At 62.2% G+C, this 15,332-nt stretch overlaps 1 protein-coding gene across 2 annotated transcripts in view; it reads right to left on the reverse strand.

Annotated features, from left to right (window-relative positions):
- Positions 1-15,013, reverse strand: part of PIEZO1 (piezo type mechanosensitive ion channel component 1 (Er blood group)) — a 26,172-nt gene extending 11,159 nt beyond the window's left edge. The window contains exons 1-23 of one of the 2 annotated variants that reach the window (XM_034072624.1): positions 14,823-15,013; positions 8,935-9,030; positions 7,040-7,162; positions 6,842-6,884; positions 6,589-6,748; positions 5,676-5,811; positions 4,878-5,091; positions 4,613-4,778; positions 4,310-4,414; positions 4,118-4,199; positions 3,946-4,037; positions 3,613-3,873; positions 3,431-3,542; positions 3,151-3,329; positions 2,926-3,074; positions 2,598-2,777; positions 2,411-2,523; positions 1,707-1,864; positions 1,455-1,631; positions 1,213-1,338; positions 937-1,137; positions 652-856; positions 450-554 (exon numbers count right to left, since the gene is read on the reverse strand). In XM_034072624.1, the coding sequence (XP_033928515.1) occupies positions 450-554; positions 652-856; positions 937-1,137; positions 1,213-1,338; positions 1,455-1,631; positions 1,707-1,864; positions 2,411-2,523; positions 2,598-2,777; positions 2,926-3,074; positions 3,151-3,329; positions 3,431-3,542; positions 3,613-3,873; positions 3,946-4,037; positions 4,118-4,199; positions 4,310-4,414; positions 4,613-4,778; positions 4,878-5,091; positions 5,676-5,811; positions 6,589-6,748; positions 6,842-6,884; positions 7,040-7,162; positions 8,935-9,030; positions 14,823-14,886 (3,247 nt within the window). In that variant the 5' untranslated portion in view covers positions 14,887-15,013. Of the gene's footprint in view, positions 1-449; positions 555-651; positions 857-936; positions 1,138-1,212; positions 1,339-1,454; positions 1,632-1,706; positions 1,865-2,410; positions 2,524-2,597; positions 2,778-2,925; positions 3,075-3,150; positions 3,330-3,430; positions 3,543-3,612; positions 3,874-3,945; positions 4,038-4,117; positions 4,200-4,309; positions 4,415-4,612; positions 4,779-4,877; positions 5,092-5,675; positions 5,815-6,588; positions 6,749-6,841; positions 6,885-7,039; positions 7,163-8,934; positions 9,031-14,822 lie in introns of both variants that reach the window. The other variant, XM_034072623.1, reaches the window with a different exon arrangement.
- Positions 15,014-15,332: the final 319 nt, after the last annotated feature.

Raw genomic sequence — 15,332 nt, forward strand, 5'->3', positions numbered from 1 at the left:
CCCATGGGCAGGATGGTGCAGGGATGGAGTAGGGATGAAGTAGGAATGGAGTAGGGGACAGGGACCCCATGGGCAGGATGGGGTAGGGATGGAGTAGGGGCACAGGGCACCCCATGGGCAGGATGGAGTAGGGATAGAGTAGGGATGGAGTAGGGGCACAGGGCACCCCATGGGCAGGATGGTGCAGGGATGGAGTAGTGGGACAGGGCACCCCATGGGCAGGATAGTGCAGGGATGGAGTAGGGATAGAGTAGGGGGACAAGGCACACCATGGCCAGGAGGGTGCCAGGGATGGAGTAGGGGCACAGGAACCTCATGGGCAGGATGGAGTAGGGATGGAGTAGGGATGGAGTAGGGATGGAGTAGGGGCACAGGGACCCCATGGGCAGGATGGTGCAGGGATGGAGCAGGGCCGGACAGGGACCCATGGGCTGGGGGTGGATACTCACTGATGAGATGTGTGGATGTTGGGGCCACAAAGAAGTCAGGCAGGTAGAGCCACTTGATGAACGCTGAGTTGATGGGAAGATTCCGGCTCCAGCGCCATGGATAGTCTGGGGGTGATGGACACACTCAGTGCCAGCCCTGGGACATGGACCTGTGCCTCCCTGACCCATACAGAGCCCAGATGCTCCCACCCCATCCCCTTACCCACGCAGAGGGCAGGCGGCATGCCCACACACAGCAGGTACTGTGTGATGAGGAAGACCACGAGGAAGAGGCAGTACTTGGGCCAGAGGCTGGCGATGGCCGCGCGCCGGCGCCGCGTCAGGATGACGACGAGCCAGCATCCATGCAGGATCACCATGAAGTTCATCCGCTGCCCGATCACATTCACTGTCATCAGGAAGCAGATCTGGGAGCAGGGAGGATGCAGAGGCTCAGCTATGGGGTGATGTGAATGGTTGGACCCCCACCATAGGACCTGCTCCTTACTTCCAAGCCAAACTTGTAGTAGAAGTAGTTGAGGAAGTATTTGGCACAGCTGATGAGGCCGTGGTCGAGGTGCTCACGGTTGATGTCCTCAAAGATGGTCTCGGTGACAGGGGCCACCAACTGGTGCTGCTTGCGGTAGTACTCCTGGCGCCGGTACACCACAGCCTCCAGCACCAGCAGCACCAGCACCAGGAGGTGGTTCTGGTGGGGAAAAGGGATGCTCAGGACCATGGTGAGTCCCTGAGCATCCCCATAGATCGGGTGTTCCAGGCTCACCTGGATGTAGCCCAGGCTGGGGGACCCCTTGCGGATGCCAAACCAGTTAGCAGGGTCCAGGGGGCCATAGTACAGCGTGGAATTGCTCATCTCCTCCGGGGTCAGGTTGGTGCTGTTGTATAGGGGCTGCAAAGGGGGTACCACTGGGTGTCAGCACCCTCACCCCTGCTGCCAGACCCCATTTTCAACCAGGGACCCCCCCACGCTGCCACAAGCACCCCAAGAACCGCACAAGTGGGCACCTGGGTGCAGTTGCTGGCGTACTCATTGGGGTCCACGATCTTGAGCTGGTAGAGCATCTTGCAGACGATGATGATGCAGGTCCAGACGGTGGAGAGGCAGGAGGCCATGTGTCGGAAGCGGCAATAGGGCATGGCAAAGGCCCATAGCAGCACCAGCAAGAAGTTCATCAGTGATACCTGGCACAGAGGATGCGTTAGCACCATGGGGTACCTGTCTGAGCCCCCCCAAACCCGGTGCCCCATAGCTGGTACCTCTTGCAGGGCCACCCATACGGCATAGAGAGCCACCAGTTTGACCATGTGGAGCTCCAGCAGTCGCACCACAAAGACCTGTCCACGGGTCAGTGTGTCTGAGAAGGTCCAACCCAGCACGATCAGGCGCTCCAGCACCAATCCCCATTTGGAGGGCACTGTGGGGACATGGAGCATCATGGATGGGATTGGGGGACACCCCAGCACATCCTGGCCTCCTCCCCATATGTGGAGGACACCCTGATCCAGTCCCACAACCTCCCACACCTGAAGGATGCCACAATCCATCTCCGTTACCCTCCCAGGTACTTCCTGGCTCAGATGATACCCTAAATCCATCCTCATATTCTCCTGGGCTTGAAGGACACCCAAATCCATCCCTGCACCTTCCTGGCTTGAAGTATGCCTCAATGTACCCCTGCAACCACCTGCTCCTTCCTGACTTGAAGCACACCCCAATGCATCACCTGGAGGACACCCCAAACCATCTCTGAACACACCTCAGACTGTTCCTGGCTTGGAAGCTACCCAAACCCATTCTCGGATCCTCACAGGAGAGTAACCCAAATCCATCTCCCTACCCTGCCAGTGCCTTCCTGGCTTGGAATATGCTCCAGTCCATTCCCATATCCTCCTCCAGCCCCTTCCCGGTTTGGAGGACACCCATCCCACCCCATTCTCCCCCATCCCTGCATGTTAGGTACCCTGTGATGTAGTGTCAGCATCACCCATCCCAGTGCTGTCACCATCACTGGTCCTGGCACTGTCAGCAGCAACCACATCCCGCAGCAGCCTGCTTCCATGCAGCTCCTCAGGCCTGCAGGGAGGAGGGCTCAGAGTGGGAATGGGGGGCTCAGGGTGCAGGGGGGTCACCCCAGTGTGGGGCCCTACCTGGGGATGTGGTAGGATGCTGCACTGGAAGCAGGGATGCGATCCAGGTCCGTGAGGCGCATGAAGGGGCGATGGAAGTAATGGAGCTGCAGGATACAGGCCAGGAGGAAGAAACCTGGGATGAGGGTGCTGGAGAAGAGCTCGGAGACACTGAACTGCTCCAGGCCCAGGTCACCCAGCCTGGAAAGGGAAGAAAGGGTCAGTGTGGAGCTGTATCCATCCCACCCTGCATGGGCACTGAGCTGCCAGCCGGGCTCAACCCCATTCCCCATGCACAACATATGGGGCTAGAGGCAGCGGGTACCCTCGGTGGTGTGGGGACACTCACTGCTCATCCGTGAGACCAGTCAGGTTCCTCCAGTACATGGGGAAGTCCTCGAATTGGAAGGTATAGACAGCGATGAGCACCAGCATGGTGTACGCAACCACCAGCCACCAGAAGCCCTTCAACACCTTGCGCCATAGGCTGTAATACACCTGTAGGGATGGGGACATCAGCGGGGCCACACCGGGGATGGGGATGAGGACATGGATGTGTCCCTGACCCCCTTACCTGGAAGAGGGTGATGCAGAGGAGGAAGAGGAGCATGTAGACGATCTTGTATACAACGAGGCGCCCGGCGAAGCTGACCACGATGAACATGCCAGCGCACACACAGATCCAGTACTTGGCATAGAAATTCCTCACCAGGCCCCCCAGTGCCTTCAGCACATCCCCCTGACGGCTGCTGTCTGCGAGGCAGGAGGGGGCTGCAGGATGTGGGGGACCCCCTGGGTGCTGCCTGCATCCCAGAGGATGCTCAGCACTGGTGGGTGATGCTGGGACCCCTCACCTATGTCCAAGATGGTCACCTCTATGAGTGGGGTGGATGGAGACCTCCTTGTGAGCAGCTTCTCCTTAACAGAGCGGCGCAGCAGCAGCCAGAAGGTGAGGGTGAGCAGGAGCTGTAGGGACAGGCAGTGAGCAGGGACAATGTGCAGGTGGGGACAGGGATGGGGACAGCACCAGACTCACCTTAGCCCCCAGATCCAAGCAGGGGTATTTGGTGTGCACCAGCCCCAGCTGCTCGAAGCTGATGAAGCCAACACGGGTGGGCAGCTCGGAGGCCAGCTCCACGCTCCAGATGTACTGCAGGGTGCAGAGGGCGATGCCATAGAGCAGCAGGAACGGTGAGCAGAGCATGGCAAAGTGCCGCCGGTTCCGCACCGTCCAGATGAGGCAGGACCAGAGCAGCAGCACGAAGGTCAGCCAGCTGTGGTAGGTGATGCTCCACACCTAGAGGCAGGCAGGATGCGGCCATCTGCATGGCATCAGGCCGGGGAGTGCCCCCCGTGTCCCCCCACTCACCATCATGGCAATGAGGGCACAGACGTAGCTCTGCTTCATGATGACATGGCCCAGGGTGTGCAGGAGCAGCCACTGCGCCGGACGCTTCCTGCCTGGCCATGGGGAGGGGACATTGAGCTGAGCCCCAGCACACAGACAGGGCATGGGGATGGCTTACATAGGACAGGCTTACCCGGCTGTGCAGGGTTGCCCATGATGTGCACAGTGCAGTTCTCAGCCCCACCGCCTGGCTTACCCGTGTTGGACAGCATGGGCTGGGGGGACAGAGAGGGCTCAGAGCCACCCTGGCACCCCCAGGGCACCCCAACTCCCATCCCACCACAGCTTGGGCATCACTTGTGGGGCACAACACCCCCAAACCCACCTTGGTGTCCTCAGCCACACCATCAGTGTCCTTGGGCCAGCTCTCCATCTCCACCAGCTCCTTCGATAGGAACCTCGCTGCCGGCTGTGCCAGCGCCGCGGTTCTCTGCCAGGGGCAGGAGCCAGCTCAGGGCACAGCACTGATGCCAACCGGGGACCCAACCCCTTGAGGAGGCCCCTTCCAATGCTACAGACCCCCCACATCCCCTCCAATGGGCACCCCAGTGCCAGGGCTGGGGCACCCACAGCTGCAGGGCACACCAGGCATGGGCACGGGGGCTGGCTCAGCCCTGCAGCCCCTCACCCTGGCATCCAGCCGGCGCAGCTTCATCAGCGTGGCCATGGTGAAGTAGAGCAGGAACAGGATGCCAGGGTTGGCATAGACAGGCCAGGGGTGGCTGGTGTTGAGCTCCAGGATGTTGGGCTTGGAGCAGTTGAGGTATAGGACGATGTCCTTGAAGCCGAACAGCCTGTGGGGATGGAGCGGATCCCATTACCATCCCAGCCATGAGCCAGGGTCATGGCACAGCACCGTGCCCAACAGCACAGCACCCTCAATGGGGACTCACCGTGCCCAGAAGGTGGGAGGCGGATAGACCCCCTGGAAGAAGGGTGCCTGGTAGATGAAGAGGCAGAAGAGGTGGCACGCAGCATAGATGCAGACGATGATGCAGGTGGTGTTGAAGGCTCGGCAGCTGCTGGGGAGGTGGCAAGCCCACCACGTGCACATGCCCACGAACAACAGGTAATAGACACAGGAGGAGGCGGAGGGCAGGGTGATCCCTGGGGAGCAGCACCCATGGGTAGTCAATGGGCAGCCGAGCATCACCTTCGACCAAGCATCCCCTTCGACCAAGCATCCCCCTGGACCAAGCATCCCCCTGGATCAAGCATCCCCCTGGACCAAGCATCCCCCTGGATCAAGCATCCCCCTGGACCAAGCATCCCCCTGGACCAAGCACCCCCTTTGACCAAGCATCCCCCTGGACCAAGCATCCCCTTGGACCAAGCATCCCCTTCAACCAAGCATCCCCCTGGACCAAGCATCCCCCTGGACCAAGCATCCCCTTGGACCAAGCATTCCCCTGGACCAAGCATCCCCCTGGACCAAGCATCCCCTTGGACCAAGCATCCCCTTTGACCAAGCATCCCCCTGGACCAAGCATCCCCCTGAACCAAGCATCCCCCTGAACCAAGCATCCCCTTCAACCAAGCATCCCCCTGAACCAAGCATCCCCCTGAACCAAGCATCCCCTTCAACCAAGCATCCTCTTGGACCAAGCATCCCCCTGGACCAACCATCCCACCCTGCACTGAGCATCACCTCCACCAGTGTGCCCACCGAGCCCCCCACATCCCATACCCACCAGCCAAAGCCAGCAGTGTGATGGCCATGGCCTTCCCTGTCTCCCATAGCAGCCAGTGAGCCGTCACCCGCAGCCTGGTGCTCAATGGTGTGTCCATGTCGGCCGTGCTGTCCTGCTGCTCCACATCCTCCTCTTCCTGCTGCCAGGAAGGAGACAGTGGTGTGAGCCCCACAAGCATCCCATTAGATCCATGCTGCTCCTGGCTGTGCCTCAGTTTCCCCACTCAATGATGGATGGACACCGTGTGGGCACACAGCCCAGCACCTGGCTGTGTTTATCTCATTAGCTGCTTGGAAAGCTCCAAAAAGCCTCCGAAGGGCTGTTTTTCTTGGCACTGGCACCCGGGTTCCCAGCACTGAGCTCCTTTCCAGGCTGGCCCCGTGCTCATGGCAAAGGCATCCGCATCGCCCAGTGCTCCGGTTACAGCCCGTCCATGGCTGCAGATGGGCAGCCGAGCACCCACCACGACAGCGGGGAGCACCCCAAAAGGTGTTTGCTGAGTCAGGGGTGCCATTGGTTGTGTGTGTCTGGATGTGCCATGAGTACCACGGCACAGCACCCATCCATGCACCCTGCTGGTGAGCTCAGCTTGGGTAGGAGCACCCCACAGCTGCCCATCCCACTGCCCTTCCTAACCCCATGGGTTACCAATGGTGCCAGTCAGACCCAGGGATGCTCCCCCTGGCATCCCGGTGCTGTGGGGTTGGGCTGCTTGCCGCAATCCCTATGGCAACACAGGAGCAAACACGAGCCCTCCTCCGCGGCTGAGTCACCCCAGCCCATACATGATGCTATGATGATGTCTCATGATGATGTCCCAGCCCTGCCCCAGTCTGGGTCCCCAGCCACTGGGGAGGGTATGGGACCAACCGCGGTGTCCCCGGTGCAGGATGGTGATGGGTTTGGCTCTCACCCGCTCACGGGATGCCAGGGACTCCAGTCTCCGGCTGCGGATGCTGGCAGCCTTGGGGACCAGGCGACGGCACAGGCAGAGGCAGAGGGATGAGACCAGCAGGACACCGACATCGGGGGCCACCAAACGCACCGAGTTGGGGATGTCGCTCAGCTCCAGCCTGGGGCAGGGGGGGAGTGGGTCAGAGGAGGGCTCAGGGGTGTCCCCACCACCCCTACCAGTCCCCAGCCCCACATCACCAGGGTACCCTTACCTGGTGACCCCAATGTGCCGGGCGAACACCTCCCATGAGCTGCCTGCAGGGAAGCAGGAAGGGATTGAGTCCGCAGAGCCGGTTGTGAGACCACCCTAAGTATGTGCTCCCCATGGGAGACAGCCCCACATCCATAGGGAATACCCAGGATGGGGTCTGTGTGCAGTGGCACAACCTGTCCCAGTGCCCCATACTCACAGCCAGGCCCCATCATCTTGTCCAACTGGGGCAGCGTGTACAGGCATATCTGGAAAACGAGGTGTGCGAGGAGGAAGATGATGCTGATCCCCAGGAGGGCTTTGAGGAGGCGGATGGTGTGACCTGTGGGACACAGGTAACCTGTCACCCATCGTCCAAGGGGGTCTGGGGAGCACCAGCATCCCAGAACCCTTGGGAAGAGCTGGGAAGGGTGAAATGCAACTGTGCCCAGAGATGCCAGGGGTCTGCCCCAGGAACATGGTCATACAATCATACACTCATAGAGTGGTTTGGGTTGGATGGGAGCTTAAAGCTCATCCAGTTCCAGTTCCCAGCATGGGCAGGGACCCCTTCCACTGGAGCAGCTGCTCCAAGCCCCTGTGTCCAACCTGGCCTTGAGCACTGCCAGGGATGGGGCAGCCACAGCTTCTCTGGGCACCCTGTGCCAGCGCCTCAGCACCCTCACAGGGAGGAACTCCTTCCTTATCTCCAACCCTGTTTCAGTTTGAACCCATCACCCCTTGTCCTATCACTACAGTCCCTGATGAAGAGCCCCCTCCAAAGTCCTGGGTCCCACCATGTGCACATCTCACTCTGCACCAGCAGAGCTACAACCCACTCTTCCCACTACATTACTGGGAAACTGAGGCACAGGCAATGCAGGCAGCATAAGCTATGGGACCACACTCCTCCCCTTCACCCCAGCAGCATCCTCTGACCCAGCTGCACCAAGCCTTTCCCTGGCCCCACTGCACAGAGGCCAGTGTTGGGATGCAGTTCCCATCCCCATCCCTCATGGAACACCCCGTGGGTGGGCGCCAGGGGGTCCCCCACACCATGATCCCAGTCAGACCTTCCACCAGCTGCATCCATGCCCCCATCCCAATGGGATTCCTGGGCCGAGTGCCTGTTTTCCTTGCCTCGGGACAGGCAGCGAGCCCACCCCAGCTGTACACCGGATAGGAAGGGGGGGTCAGGGCCAGAACCCTTCCCTCTGCTTGTTTGTTCCTGTAAAGCTGTGTCAAGACTCAGCTCCGGAGCCCATTAAATATTCAGAGGGCAAAGCTTTTATCCATGGCTTGTGTTACAGCACAGCTCAGCCTGGCCTGGCACTATGGGCACCCAGTGCCCACCATGGGGACACAGGGCCCATGTACCCACCATGGGTGCTGCCCACCATGGGGACCCAGTGCCCACCATGGGGACACAGGGCCCATGTACCCACCATGGGTGCTGCCCACCATGGGGACCCAGTGCCCACCATGGGGACACAGGGCCCATGTACCCACCATGTACCCACCATGGGTGCTGCCCACCATGGGGACCCAGTGCCCACCATGGGGACACAGGGCCCATGTACCCACCATGTACCCACCATGGGTGCTGCCCACCATGGGGACCCAGTGCCCACCATGGGGACACAGGGCCCATGTACCCACCATGTACCCACCATGGGTGCTGCCCACCATGGGGACCCAGTGCCCACCATGGGGACACAGGGCCCATGTACCCACCATGGGTGCTGCCCACCATGGGGACCCAGTGCCCACCATGGGGACACAGGGCCCATTCACCCACCATGGGTGCTGCATCCCCTGTGCCCCCCATGTGTGCCCCCCATGCCCAGCAGGGCGGAAGGGCTGCTCCTGGTCCATCCCTGCCCACCCGATGGGCACAGCCCAGCCCTGAGGTTTCTGGTTAATAAGGCTGGGGCTCAAAACTGACCGTTTTGGAGTGAAAGGACTATTAATAGCCACGCTGGGCTATAATTAACAGAGCCAGGAGCCACACTGCCTGACCAGGGGGAAACCGCAGGGCATTGAGGGCAGGTACCCACTGCATGGATGCTGGCAGCATCCTGCTGCCCACCCTGCACCCCATGGTGAGCCCCTTACCTGCGGTGGAGCCCTGGCTGGGCCCTGGGAACCAGGGCAGGAGCAGCAGGAAGATCAGGTACACGAGGGAGAGGACATTGAAGCGGAACAGGCAGGCTGCAGGCAGAGGTACAGGCAGGGTTAGTGTGGGGCACAGGGAGGCTGCATCCCCTCCCGTCCAGGACCCCAATGTGAGATGCACCCCAGTGCTATGTGTAACCCCATAGGTGGTCTCAGCCCCCCCAAAGGTGCCCATGGGGAGAGAGGAACACGGGCAGGAGCCATGGAGCCCACGTGTGGCACAGGGATGGGGGGACACTGAGGTCTCAGACAATGGGGAATGATGGGATCCATGACCGGAATCCGCTGCTATTCCACACTGGTTCTGCAGGGGCCCCGACCCACAGCCCATCCATGCACCCGGTGCTGCCCCGGCCACGCCACCACCTCCTCGCCTATATTTAACCCTAAATTACAGCTCGCTCCGTGCAGCCGTCGGGGGCAGTGGGGCCGGGAGGGGGGGGACACAGACGGGACGGGGGCAGCTGCCGTCGGGGAACGCGGTGTCCCCATCGGCTCCACGCACAGCCCGAAGGATGACTGACACCGGCACATGCACGACCCGCAGATGGGCACGGAGGGGCAGGCGCGATGCCGCGGTGATGGGCACGGCCCCGGCACCGGATCGGTGCCTGGAAACAGGGGAGAGGAGGCATTGGGGGGTGCATAGAATGGGGGTGGCTTCAATGTGTGACTGTGCCGAAGGTATTCCTGTGTCCTCTCCCATGCAGACCAAAGGGATGTGGCACCCCTGCCCCATTCCGGATAGGAGGTGGGACCCCCATAGGGCAGCATGGAGATGGGACAGCCACATGGAACCAGTGCTGGGGACCCCAGCTCTGCGTCCCCACAGCAGGGACTTGCTCCCGTCGGGAATGGGATGAGGCAGTGAGGGCCGGGAGGACCCATAGGGCTGTGGGGTGGGGGGGAGTGAAGGGGAGCCAGGCTGGGAGCCAGGGGACGTGCTCGGCCCCGCCAGCCCGGCGCGGCCCTTCCTGTGTTTACGAGGTTTCAATGGGGCAGCACATCCTGGGGCGAGCAATGGGGCGGCCGTCGGGGACACGGCACAGCCCCCGGGAGCACCCCGGGGATGGGATGGGGTGGACGGGACCGGAGGCACCCGGGGCACGTCCCACGCAGCGCCCGTCGGGGCCAGCGCTGGCCCCGGCTCCCATAGGGCACGGGCAGCCCCGAAGCACCGGTGATGGGCGCAGGGGCACCGGGACCGAGGCAGCCGCCGCCTCCCCGCACGCTGCTGGCCGCGATCCGGAGAACCATGATCTCATGGAGCAAATATTCCCCTTCCCGAGCCAGCGGGGCCGAGAGGAGCCTGCCCCGCACGGGGGCGAGCGCTGCTCCGGATGGTGGGGGGAGACACACAGCCCCATTGCGGACACCGGCACCTCCATCCCAGCGCCGACCCCTGCCCAAAGCTGCGTCCTTCTGGGTTAGCCATGGGCGCCCTATGGTGATGGTGGCATAGGGGGGACCATTGGTGTCCTTCTGGCAGCGCCATGGGTCTGCATGGGAGATATGGGGGAGAGGGGATGGTGGGTACCACAGGGAGACCCATGGGTATTACTGGCCACTGTGGGTTTATGCCACTGGCATCAGACCCCGGGACTAGGGACAGAGCAGGCATCCTGGTGGCAGTGGTTTGGGTCACCTATGGCACTAAGAAGGGCTGGCAGCAGCTACTGGAAAGGCAGAGCACCCACAGCACCCATGGGACCCTGTGGCTGTTGGATCCCCCATCACCCCAGTGAGACAAAGCCCCTCAGGGTGGTCAGTGCTCATTGGCTTCAACCAGCCTTGAATGGGATGTAAAAGGGGGGAAGCAATGTGGTGATGGTGATCAGCCCCCAGCAGGGCACAGCCCCCTTTGTGAGCACCACGGTGCCCAGCTTTGTTCCCACACCTTGGCAGGGCCGGCTGCACCGGGGTGTGGGTGCTCCGTCCTGCATAGGCAGAGGAAACCAGTTCCCTTCAGTGCTGACAGTGGAGAAAGTGCCGGCGTGGGGAGAAAAACCAGTTTGGCTTGTGGGGAGAGCAGCCCCATGGCGAAACCCGCCCTCCATCCCGCACCCAGGTCCCCACTGGGAGCCAGGCAGGAGGGTGGAGGGCACCCACTGTCCCCATCCCCATGCAGGCAGCACCCATTACACCCCATGGTATCGCCTCTGCTGCACACATGGGGCAGGATCCGGCCCACACTGAGCGTCCCCATAAGGTTATCCTGGATCTGCATCCGATCTCCATCCCTGTGATCCTGTGAGCAGCAGTGATCACACACTGCTGGGAGCACTGGAAACATGAGGGATGTTAATGTGCCAGGAGCAGGATAAACCACAGTGCTGGGTAAGATGTGCCGGTTCCCTTCATGCCAACCCTTCATCTCCTTGTGGGAAGGGAAAGGGGGGCACTGGGGAACACTGGGGACCACAGGGACCTGGCATGGAGGGTGAGGGCACACAGCGAGAGCCAGCATTAGGGTTTATCCCATTGTAGTTGGGATGCGGAAGAATGGGAAGGGGTCTTTGAGTGCAGCCCCCTCCCATGCCCCAACACAGGGAGAGATCCTTATCCAGCCGGGATCCCCAGTCCCCACCGCAATGAGGCAGCCCCATAACAGCACCCACCCCACCATGCACCACTCAGTGCCCACACACTGATTGGCATCAGTGCAGCCGCCGGCTCTGTGGGGACCTGCAGCGCTCAGGATTAATTAGCAGAGCTCTTTAATTCCCTGCTATGTTCACACAGACCCGTTACCTGCGGCCGCAGCCCTAAAGCTCTGCCAAGCCACCACCGGCTCACCAGCACCAGCTGGGGTACCCACATAGGGTCCCTATGGCATCACTCTGCACCCAGGACCCTGCTCCCTGCACCATGAGCCCCAACCACAGCATCATTCCCATCCCCACGGCAATGAGCCCCTGGGTGGGCAGAACCAGCCCCATTCCCGGCTCCTCTTTCCGGTTGCAGCCCCACCAGCCCAGCCACCGTATCCTGTTTGTGTGGAAAGTCAACCCCAATCCTGCCTGCGCCAGGCCCTGCTCCCCAAGGAATGCCGTAGGAGCTGCCCCGGGAGGGCACCGGGATCGGTGCCAGCGGTGCCACGGATGCCAGGCTGGGAAATCCCAGCGGCTGGCCAGCAACACTGTGGATGCAGGGATACCCCTTCCATAGCACACAAGGATGCAGCCCCTACATCAGGCACACGGTGGGGGGGCACAGCCCATGCCAAGGGGATGGAGCAGCCCTCAGGACACCCTAAGCCATGATCTAAGCAGTGGGATGCCCCCGCTTGCACATTCCCATTGCACATCATATGGGGGCATTCCCCAATCCACCATAACATTCCCTATGCACATCCCAGTGCCATGACAATGCCACCATACAGCAGTGTCCAAACACCCACTTCCCCCCCCACCCAGGCTGTACCCCTGGGGAGCCCCCACAACATCACTGCCTCAATAAGGCAATGTGGGGCTTTGGGAAAGGTTGGATGCCAGGGAGATGGGCACCCTGAGGAGACGATGGGCACCATGTGTGAAGCTGATGGGCAGTGTCCATGCAGGCTGCAGGCAGCCAGCCCTTGGCTCCCATCCCCCTGTGCGCAGGGGAGGAAGCAGCAGTTATTGCTCTTGGAGGCAGCAGTGGCTGTTTCTGTTTGTTTTTTTATGTATTTTTATATATTTTTTTTCCTCCTCTATTTTATTTCCCTTTGCTTTATAAAAAGCACCTGACCGCAGGAGGCAGACGGCTGCAGCCCACACTGCTGCCAGCACCGCCTGGGTACCAGCACCGCCGGGGTACCAGCACCACAGGGTACCAGCACCACCGGGGTACCAGCACCACAGGGGTACCAGCACCGCCTGGGTACCAGCACTACAGGGGTACCAGCACCGCCGGGGTACCAGCACCACAGGGGTACCAGCACCACAGGGGTATCAGCACCACCTGGGTACCAGCACCACAGGGGTACCAGCACCGCCTGGGTACCAGCACCACAGGGGTACCAGCACCACAGGGGTATCAGCACCACCTGGGTACCAGCACCACAGGGGTACCACCACCGCCTGGGTACCAGCACCACAGGGGTACCAGCACCGCCTGGGTACCAGCACCCTGCGGCACCCACACAGGGCCCCCCAGCACCCTGCCACATCCTGAGGCCATGTCCTCACCTCACCCCAGGTTTGGGGGGCACCGCAGCATTAAGGGGCTGCCACCACCACCCATTGCTGGGTGTACAACCAGGATGTCACCAACACAGGGTCCGGAGCTGCCCCATGATGGGCACTGGTGGGAAGGCCCCGCAGGCTGTGCCCACCCTGCATTCCAGCACGGATAGAGCCCCATGTCCCTATGCTGGGTGGGATACGCATCCCATGGCACACATGGGAGCCGCACCATGGGGGTCCATGCCATGATCCCACCCCAAGCCATGCAATGAGCCCCAGCCCTGCCCCTGCAGCCGCTGCCAGCAAACATCCTCCGGATACTTGGGAAGAGCCGGATTGCTGCGGAAGGAAGGGCTGCATTGGGTCGTGCTCTGGGCTCTTCCTCCCCCAGGTGCAGCAGAACGAGCCACGTCCCCCCCGTGCCTCAGTTTCCCCTCTGCGCAGGATGAGGCCCCATTGCCTCTTCACCCACCAGTTTTGGGCATGAGCAAGGGGGAGCTCTGCCCCATACCCACGTTAGACCAAGCCCCCCATAAGTACCGCACCAACAGCACCGGCAGTGGGATGCAGGATGCAGGTCCCGTGCCAGGACGGACCAATTTGGTGCAATTTGGGGCCAAATCAGCAGAATTGGGGCACAAGGGCCCCATGCACCAGACCGCGCCCATAGGGCCACGTGTCGCCCCATGCACCCATGGGACATGGCCGGTAGCTCCCGTGCCCCACCGGGGCCTGGTGCGAGCGGCTCCCGTCCCCCCCCCCCAGCCCCATAGCCGCGTTGTCCGCCCGTGGGCAGGGTTATAATTAACCTCCTCGCATCCTGCGCCATGCACTGAGTCACTGCTCAGAGCCCGGAGCAAACAGAAGCTCTTCCAACAGTCACCGACTTCCTCTGCCAGCACCGCATACACCGGCCCCGTTCCCCCTCGGTACCACCGGACACCCGTCTGGTTGTGGCTCCACACATCACCCTCACTCAGGGTGACAGCACCCAGGGGGTGACAACACCCAGGGGGGTGACAGCACCCAGGGGGTGACAGCACCCGGGTGTCCTCCCACCCCTTCCCCACGCTGCAGACACCCCAATACGGGTGTGCGAGCCCGACAGCGGCACAAGGAGCACGTTGAGCAGCCCTGGTTACACGGAGGGTTTTCCTTTACGTCTAAGTGGAGGTAACCGGAGCGGCCCCGACCAACCGGGGCTCAAAGAGCCGATTCTCGCCCTGCTCGTCCCAGGACACGGGTATTTTCCAGGCCGGTGGCCAGACGGTTACCGTGGTGGGTGGCGCATCTGCCTTCAAACCCACCGCTGCTTCCAACGGGCTGGAAGTGGGTGCCTGGTGCCCCCCGTTCCCCGACGGCCGGGATGGGTGCGAGCTCCCCCCCATACCGAGCACTGAAGGACCCGGGTGCTCAGCACCCTCCTCACCCCCTCCACCATACGAGTCAATGGGGCGGCCGCTGTGCCCCATAGGGTTCGGCCCCACTGTCCGCTCACACACACCCGGCGCTGCCCCACGCTCGGCCCGGAGGAGGCGCAGCGCTTCCCGAGGGCTCGGTCCCGTATGGGGCTATGGGGTGTGGGTTGGACCCACCCGTCCCTCCACCGCCCCCCCCAGCACCGGCACCGGTGGGAGCCCCAAACGGGGCCACGGTACTCACCGGCGAGCAGGGCGAGCGGCAGCAGCAGCCAGTACAGCCCCGCGTACAGCACCCGCCGCTCCATCGCTCAGGCCATGCCCCACAGCACACCCGTTCCGCTGCCCGGTCCCGGAGCTCCGCGCACGGATCCTCCGCCCCACAGCCCTTTATAAGCGGCGCCGCCCGCCCCCCTGTGGGGCTGGCCCGGCTCGGCACGGCTCGGCCCGGCTCCGCGCTGCCCGGTACGGCACGGCCCGGCACGGCCGCCCCCCCCAGCGCCGCACAACGGCACTGCAGGCGGCTCCGCTGCCGTGAGTTGTCCGGTCTCAGCCCCGACGGCAGCGGGGGGGGAACCGGAGCCGGTGGGGAAGGGAAGGGGGGAGCCCACAGACCCCCGTTACCGGTGGTGGCAATGGGGGGTGAGGCCATCTCCAGTATTAGGTATGGAGAAGGAGCTGATGCGCTTCCTGTTTGCTCCACAAACACCAGTTGAGGCCTGTTTTTAGGGCCGGTGGTGCCTGCATGGAGCCC

The sequence above is a fragment of the Melopsittacus undulatus genome, chromosome Z (assembly GCF_012275295.1).
Source record: "Melopsittacus undulatus isolate bMelUnd1 chromosome Z, bMelUnd1.mat.Z, whole genome shotgun sequence".
NCBI classification, from domain to species: Eukaryota; Metazoa; Chordata; class Aves; order Psittaciformes; family Psittaculidae; genus Melopsittacus; species Melopsittacus undulatus.